The 16,598-nt window shown below is 39.6% G+C and overlaps 1 protein-coding gene across 2 annotated transcripts in view; it reads right to left on the bottom strand.

Moving 5' to 3' along the window:
* Positions 1–16,598, bottom strand: part of LOC124554714 (thioredoxin-like protein 1) — a 66,588-nt gene that overhangs the window by 29,433 nt on the left and 20,557 nt on the right. For both annotated transcript variants that reach the window (XM_047128359.1, XM_047128360.1), the window contains exons 3-4: positions 7,744–7,866; positions 7,424–7,584 (exon numbers count right to left, since the gene is read on the bottom strand). In XM_047128359.1, coding sequence (XP_046984315.1) covers positions 7,424–7,584; positions 7,744–7,866 — 284 coding nt within the window. The remainder of the gene's footprint in view (positions 1–7,423; positions 7,585–7,743; positions 7,867–16,598) is intronic.

Below are 16,598 nucleotides of genomic sequence, written 5' to 3'. Positions count from 1 at the left end.
CCTTTTTCCTTATCTGCTTTAAGATAATGTCACAAAAAGTGACTATAGGGTGTTTCAGAAAGTTATACCGACCCTTCCACAGCTCGTCTTATGAACCACTGATGATGCAACTGTAGACATATCCGAGGGTGTGTATTTTTCACAATGTATAATACATATATGAATTACTAACACAAAGAAACACATATGGAAAGATTATACTGAAAATTCTATAGACTGTTCTACAATATTAGAGGGAAACTGAATCTTAACCCTGCTGTATGGTAGCTATAGCGTTCTTCCACGAAAAACGGCTTCCCCAGCCATGAGTGGTGCTCGCTTTTCAGTTTACAGACAGACTATACCTCCCCAGCATTTCCTGTCCAGTTCTCTCATAAGAGTAGAACAAAATACCATTACTGCACTCATTTCTACACAGTGGAATTATTTTCAGTTTATTAAGTTACACATCCAATCATTTCCCGCCAAAATTACATAGGTTACTGACAACACCACTTACAAAAAAAGTTCTTCTCAGCCATTGTTTATAGGAATGTTTTAGATGAAAACTAACTCAATTGCAAATAAAGACTTACTTAACAACTCCATTCCATTAACATGAGCTCAGTGAAGTTACTTTGTCTACTTACATAAAAGAACTGGACAGGAAATACTGGGGCGATATAGTCTGTCTGTAAACTTGAAAGTGAGCTGCACTCACTGTGGAGGAAGTCACCTATTCTGGAAGAATGCTACAATCGGTCAGGAATAGTAGTACGTTGTTCATGACACTTCACTGTACCACAGTGGCAGAGTTAATGGAAGGAGTGACACAGAATCATAATTCAAGCTTGTTTAAGTGATACAAGTGCTATTTAATTGCAGAATTACCAATACCCTGTGCTACAAATTTAAATGCAGTAAATATACAATCAGTACATTTTTCAGAGAACACAAACTTTGTTTTAATTTTTTTTTTTTTTTTTTTTTTTTTAAATCAAGAAGTCGTCTTTGTTTTGTCCTTTTGACATCTTGTAGTAAAGGAATTTGTTGCTCCAGCTAGTTGATATAAGTTAAAATTGATTCATCTACATTAAAAGAGGGGAAAAAATCTTAACAGTATCAGTTCCTTGCACAGCAGCAGCAAAACTTGATGCAACAGCCACCTTCTTTTTCCTACTTCTAGCTCAATGTCACTGCCAGCTGCAACCTATGTTCCCTTACAAGCATTTCACTTGTTTCAATCTCAGGTATAGAAGTCATCACATCATCATCACAACTGTCTCCTGGAATGTTGCATTTTCAGAAATACAAATTTTGCTACTCCTTCCTTCTCTTTGAACAATGTTGTTTTCATCAGCAACTCATGTATCACAGCCACCATTTGTAAAGCAATTTAACACTGTCTATTGTGTTACAGAATTGCAGGGAGCAACAGACATAGGCATAGCCTGTACAAGCCCGAGTCTCACCACTTCCTTCCTCTCAAAGAATGAAACTGACTTCTGTATAACTGCTACTCTGTAGCTGGATTTAATAATGTGTATTATGGCCAGGTCCAGATGTTGCAGATGGCTTATGCAGTTCAGAAGAAAGAACACAACATTTACATTCCTCAGAAATTATGTTTCCTTCGGATGTACAGGGCATAAATCAAGAATAAGTCCGATTCCTTCATGCTGCACCCATCTTGGCATTTACATGCATGAAAAAGTCCTAAAGACTTCTGACGTTTCCAGGTACTCATAAGTACAAAGTAGCATTTCAGCTTTTGGAAACATCTGGGAATTAACAGAAGATGCAACTTTGCACTCCCATCGCTATCTACATACAATAGTGTTGTCACACTTACTTACCTTCTTTACCTCTGTGGCATTTTTCTCCCATAATGGAATATGATTTTTCAGTAACTTATAAAAGACGCCAGTTTCATCAGTGTTGAAAATGTATCTGGGCTGATAACCCTGTATCAATCGTAGCAATAGTTTACATTTTCTATGACCCGAGCCACACTTTCTCCACACACACTTTGAAACAACAGATTATGATGTTTTTCAAAATGATTCAACCAGTCATTTGATGCACTGGGGTTTTCAATGTTGATAATCTGAGAGATTTCTCATTGCAGTACATTTCTGTTCACAGGAAAGCTTCCACTCCTCAAGTCATTGAAACTACTTTAGAAGAATATTTTCCACATCACTGAACATAGGCTTACAGATATTCATACTCTTTGGACCCATGGGAATCATTAGCTTTGGCATTTAAGAACACGTCTGTATTTCTGAATATGCTGCACATGTAGATGATACTAAATTACATTTCTTTGCCATGTCGGAAATATTTTCTTTAAGATTGTCATTGACGTCAGCTTTTGCTGCACTGTGAGTTTTCAATGTTTGCAGGCCATAACTGCATAAAAGTAAAACTGGTAACTTCAAAACTTCAGTAAACAAACAACCACACTTTTCGTGCTTCGTAAATTTAGTGTGAGGCCCACGAGTATTTCTGGTGCAGAGACTACGACGTCAACCATGTGACCTAAGTCACAAGGGAGTCTATTTCCCATTCTGTCAACGTATCTGGTGGTATTGCTACAAGGTAAGTCGAGTTATTGATGACTAAGCGTGTCAACCAGATGAATCAATCATCATTTATTGCAGCACACGACAAAATATACGACCTGTATGAAATGAAAGAAACTTGTTGGGAATCATGTAAAAAAAACTGGATTTCAATTTGCAAAATGTTGTGTGTTTATTCCTTAAAAGCAGACTTTTTATTACAGTGTGGTTCCTTAAAGGCAGGGAGAAATAACATTGTACTCACAGGAGTTTTGCCATGACTGACTGAAATTTTTGTTAAAAGTGAGATTTCCTTAAAAGTGGGTTCGTTAATTTGGGATTTTACTGTAAACATGTTAGAGGTTTGCTCAGTTACAGTTGGCAATATAGCTGAGAATAACTAAGATAAATTCAGACTCTGAAGTTAGTTTTGGGGTGTTTTAACACTTAGCACTTGTAAGGACAAAGTGGCGTGAAGTGATATTTTACTGGAAGACTTGGATACTGACAATGTGGTGAATCGTTACTGTTTAAAGACAATAGTGCGAGGTATCAATTTTTAAAGACAATGTTCCAATGTATCACAGCTGAAAGACAGCAAAACAAAGTGTTAATATGTGGAGACAATGAAGTGTGCAACTTAACTACAATGTATGTCTTAATATGGATTGTTGCTTAAAGTGTGGCTTCCAATTATGTGGATTTATAAACAAGTTTTGTGGGTGGAATGAAGTTGACAGGACACGGTGAAGAGTTTTTAGATCACACCTAAAGGTATTAGCCCTAGACACCTATGGTAATGAAGTATTTAGCCACATATTAAATGACCCATACTTGTGGCATGCTGCCTTTCAAAACATTCACCAGTCACATCCAATAGAACAATGTCAAATGTTTAGCAAAATTAAAAATTGCACAATAAATGTTATTCATATAAAGTGGATTTCAAATGTTGTGGTGACCTGCCACTAATATACAGACACCATCTTTGTTTACAAAATATGAAAATTTACATATGATGTGTCACGACAGAAAAAGGAACTTTTGACGATTGGACACAGTGCCACAAGTTAACCCAAAGTCTTAACACAACACATGTTGTACTAAAACATTTAAATCCACCTGATGGAAGTTTAAACCTTCAAAATGCACCGTGGATATAAATAAACAATGACTGGTAACAGTAAACTAGTTGTTTTACATGAATAACAATCTGTTTCAGGTTTTCCTTTGCGATAAAAAGAATTACTTTTATTGTGTGTAATGAAGCAATATCATCAGAGAGCTCAATGTTTTATTCTGTTTACTTAACAAGTTTATCACATGGCTTGAATACCACGAAGTATGGGCTGCAAAGAAGTGCTTATTACTTTATTTCGAAGCGACTGCGACTGCACATTCTAGAAAGGTTTATTGTTACTGGATTGCTGTTCATGAGATAATTAGCAGAACACATGCGTGTAGTGACTAAATGTGTGAGATCCAATCTGAAATAAATACTGTTTATTATGTAGTGTGTGGCTGAGTTACAACTTTACCTATTTTACTGTCCAATTACTTAATGCTTTACATGGATAACTTTTTATAAGGAAGCTGCACATATGGTAACTACACAATTTTGAATCATATTGAGTAACCTTCATTTTCTGAATCTTTAACAACAGAAGAGGGGTAGGATCATTGCAGATATCTTTTTTTTTTTTGTATTGAGAACACTGTCTTGCAGTCTAGAAAGTTTATTCACTGTTTTCCCTCACTAAATCGCTAAGTTTGCCAGTAAATATATAAACAGAAATAAACAGTGGTTAACAGATACAATCACAAACAAACAGAATCTATGTAAATCATCACACAATGCACTGCACTTCACTGTCACAAGGGTAATGAGGAAAGTAATTCTCAATGTGCCAGCATGGAAGTTGTGGCATTCTTCCAGGAGAGGACATTTCTCCCACTATAAGCACCGTTTGCTTTTCAGTTAACAGACTATACAGAGGATTGGCAGTGGTCACCAGTCCCTAGCACAGGAACCCAGGGGTTTTCTAAACTCATAACCAGCCCAAGAACGACAGAGCTTCATGAGGTGAGGTACTCACTATTTAATGCGACCCGTCTGACACAAGTGGCTTATTGAATACATGGGACAATGCTATTAATCTCCCTTCCTCCAGCCTTAAACACAAGGAATGGATGGGGAAACTGGGTGGTGTGAATAGTGAAAGTTTCTTGTTGATGATGGGGATGGAGGGAGCAGTGACATTATAAACACATACAGGGTGTACATAAAGTCCGGGAACACACTATTTATTGCACAAGAACTAAACATTGTACAGATGTCATACATATTGCATTTTGAAGAGAAGCGCTGAATTTTTTTTAATTTAATTTAATTTTTTGTATACAAACATTTGATATGTGAACCATGAGTGACCCAGCAGATGTCAATACAGTAATTGAATTCTTGCTATATCCATCCCAGCATGGCATCGTCGACTGTGGCAGTCGCTTCCCGTATACTCTCCGTATTCTCTCCCAGAGCTCTGCTACATCACGTGGTAGAGTTGGTACATACACCAGGTCTTTAATGTGTCTACACAGAAAAAAGTCACACGGAGTGAGATCTGGTGATTGGGGAGGCCATTTCATGAAATAGCTGTCCGCACCTGAACTTTCCACGTTTGTGACTAGCGCTGACTATCGGCAAATTACCAAACTACGCTGTGGTAGTATACATGAAAAAAAAAAACTTTTAATTGAAAGTGTTCCCGGACTTTATGTACACCCTGAACAATCTTGTAACAACTGCTTGTTTTTGATTTTGTGTGTGTGTGTGTGTGTGTGTGTGTGTGTGTGTGTGTGTGTGTGTGTGAGGCGGTGTTGCATTATCTACAAAGAGAGCTTTTTTCTTTAGCATTGTCACGATGATGATGACCTTTCTGTGGAGGCGCTAACTTCTTAGCGCATAGGTGTCCGACACTAAAATGTGTGTCTTGTACAAACAAGTATAGGAGCCCATTCTGTACTAACAGTTGAACTACTAACACGGTCACGAAACAACTTAGCAGCTGGGCACAGAGTAATCAGCTTGTAATAAACAGTAAGGAAACTGTTGCTCTAAAATTCCACAATGTTCCTAATAAGGACATGTTTATCCCATCAGTCTCTATCAATGATGAACCAGTTGGTAACAGTACTGAAACCAAATTCTTAGGACTTTGGCTGCAGAGTAACATCAGATGGAATAAGCATATTGAATATCTCAATGCAGAACTGAGCAAAACATGTTATCTTCTTTGTTCATCAAAATCATGCTGTAGTGAGAAAACAGTATTGAATGCATATCATGCGTACTTTCATTCTCGTCTTAGATATGGGGTCACCTTCTGGGGAAACTCTAAAATAGCTAATAGCACTTTTAAACTACAAAAAAGGGCCATTAGAATCTTGTTTGGGTGCAAGCCTAGAGACTCTTGTAAACCCTTGTTTAAGAAATCTGGTATTCCCCCATTACCATGTGTATACATTATGGAAACCCTTTTGTTCTTTAAATTAAATGTAATAGGCAAGGACCAGAGACTACAAAAAAACTGTGATATACATGAGCACTTTACCAGACAAAACAGAAACTTACATATGACTCAAATAAGCACAGCACTGTGCCAAAAAGGTACTTTTCACATGGGAGTTAAGCTTTATAACAAACTTCCTGAAAACATAAAAGCTATCACTGAGGTCAATACATTTGGAAAATCTCTAAAGTCATATTTACTGCATCACTGCTTCTACTCCATTGAAGAATATTTATATTTATGAAATGTGTTATATAAATACTTATGTGTAAAGTGTATTATTGTAAGCTTAAATATGTATGCCTTGAAATTACTTTCAGACTGTATATTTATAACTTGACTTGTCCAATGTCTTATGCATAAGCTGCTATGTAGACAACAGGACCAATAAAATACAATCTACAATCTACTACACATGTACCCTCAACCAATTTACATTCTATTGTAGGATTGGAACTGTCTTAACAGTTTGCATTATCCTTCCTCCTACTAAATTTCTGTCACAGTATACCCACATTCGTGGGGTGCTAACAGAGGGAATGGTTTGTTTTCTCAAGCAGACTTTAAAGTCCTTGTCATCTATCGGTTGGTGTTCTTCCGACTCTGACGAGACCAGTCGAATGACTTTGAACATGCCTTTTCGGTACACAGTGCTTTTCAGTGTGTTTTTCATGTGTTAGAGATGACATCTTTATAGATGGGGTTAGCTGGCTTGCTTGCTTTGTTTATCTGGATGATAAATATGGGGCTGTGTTGAGACAATGCCCAACACTTTATCTGACAGCACAGGGACCATAGCTTCAGTTCAGGTCAACCATTGCATTAACACTTGCAGGTAATTTTACTCATATTAGTTTCAGATAAAGTTTGTGTTAAGAAATCTCTTACAACGCTGCTATTAGGGAGACATTTGTGTGTTATCAGTTCCCAACCAGTACACTCCCAAGATCCTTATTTTTGAAAAATATTTGAAACCACTGTTTTCACACATCATCAGGGCAATTAAAAGTCACTGCAAACTTCATTCAGTGGTAGTCAGATGGTCCAAAAAGTAAAAATTATCAATATACTGTAAAATGACCAAGCCTATTACAATTAAAGTATATCACAAATTTCTTGTTAGCAAATATTTCATCAAAACACTTGTCAGCCCCATCTCAACACTGCACAACTGATAATGATTAAAAAAAAAGAAAAATAAGGCTGAGGCCCACATGTATGAATGGCTAATGATGACTAGCACTCCAAATTTAGTTTGTAACTAACCTCATAAATACATCAAATATAAGCAAAAGCAGTAAACATACTTACATTAATTCCTGAACTGGGGCATAAGAATTTGCCGAGTCAAAATCAAGGGTCTGTGTGCGATTAATGAAGAGTTTTATGGTTTTTGGTCCTTTTTCTTTATCAGCTTTAAGTTTTATTGAATGGATTTTCACAGGTTGCATGAATGAAATTGATATTATAAGCTGCAAAGATAAGGGATGGGAAGAATAAATATGTAACATATTTCTTCATTTACAAATGATGATAATACAGTTGATATTCTTCATATCAGGACATGAAAATAACTTTTATAATCGACAAATGTGTAGACAGTCTTTTTCATAGTGTGTTTTGATACTAACCTGTTCATCACAGTCAGACTCCAGATAACTTGGAGAATTTGTGAGGCAATTTTTAAATCCATTTTCGTCAGATTCATTCAAACATTCACACTGCTTTTTATCATAAAAACTGGCCAGATCCACCTGAAAAGGCATATGGCATATATCAGCTGGCGACAAGAATTTGTGTTGGTAAAAATGTGCACACACATAGTACTGAACATATGGTTTGAACAGTTACACTCATGCAAAAATATTTCACTTATCACAAACACAGAATTCATTTTGCTTCTCATTAACAATATGCCTATTCCTAATGTAATTTCATCTGCACATCGAGTGAGCAGTAGAGAAATCCAAGGACAAACTTTGAAAGGGAATTAAAGTTCAGGGAAAGAAATAAAAACTTTTAATTTTGGTGAATGCATTGTAATTCTGTCAGAGGTGGCAAAACAGTTGGAATATCAGTTGAATGGAATGGATAGCGTCCTGCAAAGAGGTTGTAAGAAGAACAACAAAAGTAAAGAAAAGGGTCAGTGGAAAGCAATCACTTTAAATCGGGCGCTGATGAAAGAATTATATTATGAAATGAGACACTAAAATTAGTAGATGAATTTTGCTAACTGGGCAGCAAGTTACAATGGTAAAGATGATGTAAAATACAGGTTGGTGACAGCAACAGTAGCCATTCTGAAAATGAGAAGTTTATTAACACTGAAAATAAGATTAAATGTTAGCATCTATTTTTTGAATGTATCCATCTGGAGTGTAGCTTTCTATGACAGTGAAACATTGATGATACAGAGTACACATAAGAAGATGATAATAGACAATCTTTAAATGTGGTGCTACAGGAGAGTGCTGAAGATTAGTAGGGTAGATCAAATAACAAATGGGGAGAGGTACTGAAACAAATTACGACAGAAAAGAAATTTATGGTGCAACTTGACTAATTGTCAAAATATAAATCAATTACAACTTCCCATGGAACAAAGTGTGCCTGTGTACCTAAGGTAACAAAATAATGTTGGTTAAGGACCACGTAACAGTGTTCAAGCAAAATTCTAGTATGGGTCAATTAATAGCTCAAAGCCTGAATCAGATGATACCTCGGATGAATTTTATATTGAGCAATATTATGTATGAATTGATAAACTGCTGTTGATGAAGAAATTTATGTTTTAAGAGACATATAGGGATTTTTGTCTTTAGAATAAAACTTCTGTTTCATGATTTGTTCAGTTTTATTCTCATACATACAATCTCGAAAGCTTACACTTCAGGTTGCCTAATAACCAAAACAATTCACATCTTCTAGTGTGAGTGAACATAGCGTTTCTATATTCTGTAGCTTTACAGCATTTATGTATTTTATTTATTTATATATCCAGGGTTCATCTCACAATGATACAAGCTTCGTCATCATAAAATAATTTTTATGAGAACAGGTGGCCGGCCATTGACTCAATGAAGGAACCATCCTGCCATTTGCCTTACGTGATTTAGGTAAACTACAGAAAGCCTAAATCAAGATGGCCTCATTCAGTTGCCCCTTATTGTACGATGTTCTTCGATTTACATACAATTTGCTCCAGTTAACTTATAATATAAAAATATAGTTTTGCACCTCATCACTGCACATGCTACGGACAACCACTTGTGACTCCTGGACCAAGAACTTGTTCCTACGCCCTTAGCACCGACTCCAAGCCTGTAAACATACAATTATACCTCATAAATGTCTTCGCATTCTTCCCTCAATCCACCTGAAAAACTGAGTCAGCATCTTCCAATGATTAGTGAGATGTTGAGCTCAGGAGAGTGACGAGGCCACACCAGTGGGCTGGAGATGAAGTCTCACCTTAGACAACATGAACCATTCCTGTGTGTTGCGTGCGCAGAAGGAAAAAACTGACCACTGTATGTAGCACATTTATCATGTTGATAGCCTTACTTTTCTCAGACTTGAGTGATTTTTCCTCCTGACCAATTACAATAATACTTCCTGGGCTTAGCTGAAGATTCACAGCAGTTGCACAGAGAAAAACTTGAAAGTCAGTGAACTTTAGTTTGAGAAGGTTCCATAGATATCTCTACCTCCACTGAATTATAAATAGAGAAAAGTACTTGGGGAAAAACAAATTTCCACTGTCGTGTCCCATGGTAGACACTGGAACATGCACAAAGCTCACAGTGGTATATAGTTAGTGGGAATAAACCACTTCCTAGATCAGTAACCCAGGTATGCCAAACTGAGCGAGTTCCATAAGGGCTAATCATTTGAAATTATCTCTAAGGTCACACACGGTCAATGAAAAAGTGCCTGTCATCAAAAATCATCATTTCTAGTATGATCATCAGAGGGAAATGCAGATGGCATCCACTCTGCAACTTTCAAATTTCGGAGCAATAATGCAACTTCTGTATCATTGCGAAACACTCTTCCTAGCAGACTTCACAACCCTAGCCGGGCAGGTCAGTATACTGCCTGTGAAATTCCACCCCCCTTACATGACCAGTGGCATGGCCCCAGTCATAACAAAGCTGGGCAAGTTTGCCATAAATACTCACCGTATGGGCCTAGCGGGATTTGTTTTTGTCTGTTGTCTATGCCGAGGACTACTATGCACTAGCCCTGTTGGCCAAATGTGGACCACCCAACCTCATCTCCAACTAGCTGCTGCCTCTGCTAACTGCTGGCTTATGGGTTGCTTCTAGATTTAATTGTGCTGGTGTTCTGCTGGGGTCTCTTTCAGGTAATCATCAGGCTCCTGGGCATCTCTGAGGGGTCCTGGGTTCCCAATCCTCAACTAGGTGTCTCTTGAACTTGGCCTTCCGTCAGAGCTGCTATCTGTCCAGCACATTGCATCTTGCTGCCAGAGAAATGCCTAATGCAGCCACATGCTTCAACGCAACAACATTTGGACGTGGATACCATCCTGTCCTGGGGCGGAGGAGCGAGAAGAAGAGAGTGCATGTTGGAGTTCCCACATGGAGAAAACAGTATTGTAACTTCCGCGATTTTGAGCGGAGAAAGCAAGAGGTCGCACTTCTGCTGCACGTTTCTTCGGGAGAAATGCTGGCGGGTAATTTGAAGAGCTCGAAATCTCAGCAAAGCGCTGACCCAATGAGTTAGAAATTGCGACGGGGTCCACTAAAGTATCATGCACGACAGTGAGCCCAGAGACCGAGGAGAAACTAGGCGCGCCTGAGGACCGTCGAAGCCGACTCCAAACTTCCGAGGAGGGAGTGAAGGTGTTAAATGAGCTAATAAAGAATTTCCAGCTTGCCTTCTTGCTATCGTGGATGACGCGACGGCACCGCGCATGGAACTGCTTATAGCAGATACAGTTGGCCAAAGTAGGATGGTGGCGGAAAACGCGAAGAGTACGTCGCCGCTCACGTATTGCGTCACGGCACGCCTCGTTCCACCAAAGAACTGGGGGGCGCCGGGGCAATTCGGAGGTGCGTGGTATTGAACGCTCCGCAGCTGTAAGAATAACGTCGGTAATATGTGTGACCTCATCGTCGACGCTGGGAAAGTGACGGTCATCGAATGTCGCTAGAGACGAAAAAAGTGTCCAATTGGTTTGGGCAAACTTCCAGTGTCACGGGCGCATCTATGGCAGTTGAGGCTGCAGTCTAAGGACACATGGAAAGTGGTCACTCGAGTGTGTATCATCAAGGGTGAACCATTCGAAGCACCAAGCTAGCGGAACAGTACCGACCGAAAGGTCCAAATGAGAGAAATTTGTCGTGGAGGCAGACAAAAATGTAGGGACCCCAGTGTTGAGGCAAACTAGATCCGCTTGGTGGAAGACGTCTAGCAATAGTGAGCCACGTGGACAAGGATGTGGAGATCCCCAAAGCGGGTGGTGGGCATTGAAGTCCCCAACCAGCAAATAGGGGGGTGGAAGCTGACCAAGAAGATGAAGGAGATCAGCTCATGCCATTGGTGTAGACGATGGAATGTATACAGTACAAAGAGAAAAGGTATATCCAGAAAGGGAAAGACGGACAGTGACAGCTTGGAAGGAAGTGTTTAAGGGGACTGGGTGATAATGGAGAGTATCATGGAGAAGAATCATGAGTCCTCCATGTGCTGGAGTGCCTTCAACAGAGGGGAGATCAAATCGGATGGACTGAAAAGGGGGAGAACAAAGCGGTCATGGGGACGCAGCTTTGTTTCCTGAAGACAGAAGATGACCGGCGAGTAGGATCGTAAGAGGATCGACAATTCATCCCGATTGGCTCAAATGCCGCGGATATTCCAGTGGATAATGGACATGGGGTGAACAGAAAATGGAGGAATGTGACCAAGGTTGCCGTCAACTCAACAACTGCTCAGAGCTTGCGACCGACAGCATGGAATGGCATTCAGCCGAAGGCAGAAGATCCTGATCCATAGGTTGTTCAGGAGCAGCTCCTGCCACCAGCGATTGGCTGGTTGATTGGCCGCCAGCAGTGCGCCTCGGTGACACAGAAGACGGCCGAGGGTGATTTCCGCCAGGTGGTGCTGTAGATGGGACACGCTTTGGCGGAGAAGGAGATGAACTGGGTTTCTTAGTAGCCTTCTTGGAAATACGATGTTTAGATGAAGGAGGAACCGATGGTTGTGAAGTTGGGGTACGTAAAAAATCTTCACGAGTATGCTCTTTTTTCGAAGTCTTGGTGTCTGACTTTTGGGCTCGAGATTTAGCAGAACCCGATGAAGGGTGAGCCATAGAGTGGGCAGGCGAAAGTGGTGAGGTTGAGCGGGCGATCTTTGTGCTGGCCAATCTGACGACCGTGGCACTAAAGGTGAGGTCGCAAGTCTGCGTGGCCGCCTCCTTTGTTGGCCGAGGAGAAGCAAGGACAGTGCTGTATTTTCCTGTCTGAGGCACGGTGGGCTGTCGACTGGCGAATAATTTTCGAGCAGCAAAGGTCGACACCTTTTCCTTCACTCTGATTTCCTGGATGAGCTTTTCATCTTTAAAAACAGGGCAATCTCGAGAGGAAGCAGCGTGGTCACCCATACAGTTGATGCAGCGAGGGGATGGAGGTGGACAAGCACCCTCATGGGCATCCTTGCCACATGTAACACATTTGGCCGGATTGGAACCGGACTGGCTGGTGTGATTGAACCGCTGACACCGATAGCAACGCGTAGGGTTTGGGACATAAGGGCGAACGGAAATTATCTCATAGCCTGCTTTGATTTTCAATGGGAGTTGAACTTTGTCAAATGTCAAGAAGAAAGTGCGGGTTGGAATGATGTTCGTGTCAACCCTTTTCATAACTCTATGAACAGCCGTTACGCCCTGGTCAGACAGGTAGTGCTGAATTTTTCGTCAGACAATCCATCAAGGGAGCGTGTATAAACGACTCCACGCGAGGAATTTAAAGTGTTGTGCGCTTCAACCCGGACAGGGAAGGTGTGGAGCAGTGAAGTACACAGCAATTTTTGTGCCTGGAGGGCACTGACTGTTTCTAACAACAAGGTGCCATTTCGTAATCTGGAACAAGACTTTACAGGACCTGCAATTGTGTCGACACCTTTCTGAATAATGAAAGGGTTGACCGTGGAGAAGTCACGACCTTCGTCAGACTGAGAAACAACAAGGAACTGTGGCAACGATGGAAGGATTGTCTGTGGCTGAGACTCATTGAACTTACGCTTGTGAGCAGACATAGTAGAAGATGAGGAAACCATTGCGAAAGTATCCCCCATGATTACCGGCGTCTCCGATGGCGTGCTTCTTCCTTGTGGGGGCCCTCTCTGAGGGCACCCCCACCTTCGGTGATTGTTCACACCTCAGGTCACACCTCCCGAGAAATGGACGGAGGGACCAATCGGCACTTTCGGAAGGTATCAGCTCGGGTAATCACCCCTCCCTGGGCCTGGCCATTACCAGGGGGTACGTACGTGTCCTACCTGTCTACCCGGGGCGGGGAATTACGCCTTACCCTGTCACCGGCTACGCACAAAAATGCGTGGGTCGGCCTTCAGACAAGCACAGGGAGGAAGAAAGAGAAAGGGAAAAACAAAGAAAGGGAAAGGAAAGAAGAGAGGTCTCAAATGCTGCAGCGGAGAAAAGGGGAAAGAGAAAAGGTAAGGAAAAAAGAAGGACAAAGGAAGGATGAAGACATACAAGCAGAAAAGGCGAAGAATGCGTTACACTTACGAGCGTCCGTCTCCGGACGTAGGCACAAACCATATTACCAGAGGGGGAGAAAGGGAAGGAAAGAGCCAGAGGTGAGGGGAGGGGGCGAAGACGGGGGATAGGGAAGGATGCGGAAAAGGAAGGTATGCAGTCTGGAAAGGAAGGAGGGTCACATTAGCTCGGGGTCCCGTGCTCGCTACGCATGTATCCACAAAAGAGTTGTGGACCCCCTGGGGGGTGTTCATCATTCTGAGTTTATATCCTGGCATTTGACAGTGCCATTAACCTATGGACTATATTGGCATTTTAACAGTATGACAATGTCTTATCTTAGAAAACCTAACACTTCAACCCAGTGAATAGCACTTGAATATGAAACTCACCTTTCAAATTTCCACAAAAACAATGAAAGAAAAGCAATTTTTGGTACTCATTTTACTTTTTCTCAAAATCTGGATCTTTAAAGCTTATTCCCTTTGGAATGCGTCAAGTTCTGGAAACATTATTTCCACTATGATGTTGGAACTTTTTTTTAAAAAAAAACATCGTTTTGGAGGGATTCAACAGCTTCTTTAAGAGTACAAAAATTGCTGTTTTTGAATTTTTTGTCTGACATAAGGGAACAAAAAGAAGTTGTTAGTAAATACATCAGGTGCATAGGGGCAATGAGACATTTATTCAATGTTTTTCTCTATCAAATAATCAACTGTTTGACATGCTATTGGATTGCTGACATTATTCTGCTTGAGAACACAACATTTTTATTTGTTTTGCCTGGTTTCATTGAGGACTTGTGGCAAACAAATCACTGTATACCGCTCACTGTCAAACATTCGTCAATATTCTGAAAGAATGGTAATGCCACATCCAATGTAACCTGATTAAAGAGTGACAATATTGTGAAAAGAATATATTGCTACTCACCATCTAGCAGAGATTTTAAGTTGCAGACAGGCTCTACAAAAAAAAGACTTAAGAAGTGAGGTTTCAGCCAAACAGCCAATCTATCCTTTTGATAACATTGTCATCATTCCATCCTGGATTTTCCATTGTTTGATAAGAAAAGTGATATTTCTTGGAAGTGCTTTGTTAATGAACCACTTTTGTTGGCTTCATTTCACCTGGGAACTCTGAAAGAGTTGATTGCTGCTTATTTCCCCAATTCTATCCAAGTTTTGTCTCCTGTTAAATGTTGTCTACATATTTTGCCTTTCCTCAGTCAAATTTTTGAGCATTTCCTTACGCCAATTGACGCAGCCCATTTTTGAGCTTTGGTCAAATTGTGCAGAGTCCATCATGAAGAGATGTTTTCACAGCTAAATGTTCATGCAAAGTGAGATGAATGCAGTCTTTAATATGGCTAAGGGCGCCTAGCTATCTCACGGTGGGCCATATGCCAATCGCCCTCGATCACGTGCATGATATTGCCTATTTTTGGGAAGAACAACAACTGATTTTGACTGACCTTCACAAAACTTATCACTGATGGAAGCCTTGAAGAAATACTGTGAACCATTTTTTTCTAATACTGATTGATTACCAAAAGTTAAGCAAAGTTATATAAGGCACTGTTGTTAAGCTTTTACACAAATAATAATAATAATAATAATAATAATAAATCACTGAACAAGTACCTTCACATTAAATTTCCATTTTAAAAAAATGCTGTTCCTTTAAATGCTCACGGTAAATAAAATACTCTGCCAATTTCTGACCTGCCATTCTTTCACGAACACAAATTGCAATTTTGAAACAATAAAATTCTTTGAAACATGGTTTTAAGTAATGTCAGTGGTCATAAAATTCCATTAAAAATATAATAAAAATAGCCTAGCCCATTTTATTACATTTTTAATTTGAAACAATAGTAGTCTCACATCTCAACCACATCACCTCGTGCCTGTTTGTTAAATCTTGGCACCCTCATATGACACATTTGACTATTTGTAAAGGATATTGAAACTTACAGTTCCTTCTGAAAGCCATTAAACATTTAGAATAATTAACATCTAAAATTTCAGTCACAGCTCTCTTTTGTTACAAACTATCATGCTATTTGCCTTTTGTGAGTTTGGAAAGTTGAATATTGGTAGAATTCAAGTTAATTCTTGTTAAGAAAAACAAATCACATTGTTATTTGACATTGTCAACTGGAAGACAGTTGATCTGTTACGTTAAAATGTGTGGTGAAAAAAAAAAAAAAAAAAATCCTAAGTCAAGATCGCTAAAATTCCTTTATTGATTACTAGTTTCAGGTAATTGGTGAGCCATCTTCAGATCAACAAAAATTATTACTTCATTCAGTGTGTATCAGTATCATAACTCACCAGTCAGTTGAAACTAGCAATCAATGAAGGAATTTTAGCAATATTGACCTAGGATTTTTATCCACACATTTTAAAAACAAATTACTCGCCAGGACAGAGAGAGACAGAAGTTAAACTTTTATAGTATCTACAAAAAAGATACATATTTCCTGAGTTCATTTGGCACTCTGTGAAGTAATTAAGATTTCCATCTAGAGCGAAAAGTTTGTATACACACATTTTAAAAAGTACAACATTTAAACACTGAGTAAAATATTCAGTGTGAAAAAGAGACGGAAATTCTACAGGTAATCTTGTAAGTGTAGATAATTTATTTGAGTTTCTGGCCACATGCAGATAACAAAAGACTGGAAAAAGATATTGGCACAGAGATAACAACATCAGAGAAAGTGACAAACTAATAACT

Source organism: Schistocerca americana, chromosome X (genome assembly GCF_021461395.2).
Source record: "Schistocerca americana isolate TAMUIC-IGC-003095 chromosome X, iqSchAmer2.1, whole genome shotgun sequence".
Classification (NCBI taxonomy): Eukaryota; Metazoa; Arthropoda; class Insecta; order Orthoptera; family Acrididae; genus Schistocerca; species Schistocerca americana.
Note: the sequence above shows the minus strand (reverse complement) of the source record. Positions and strands in the feature narration are given on the sequence as shown.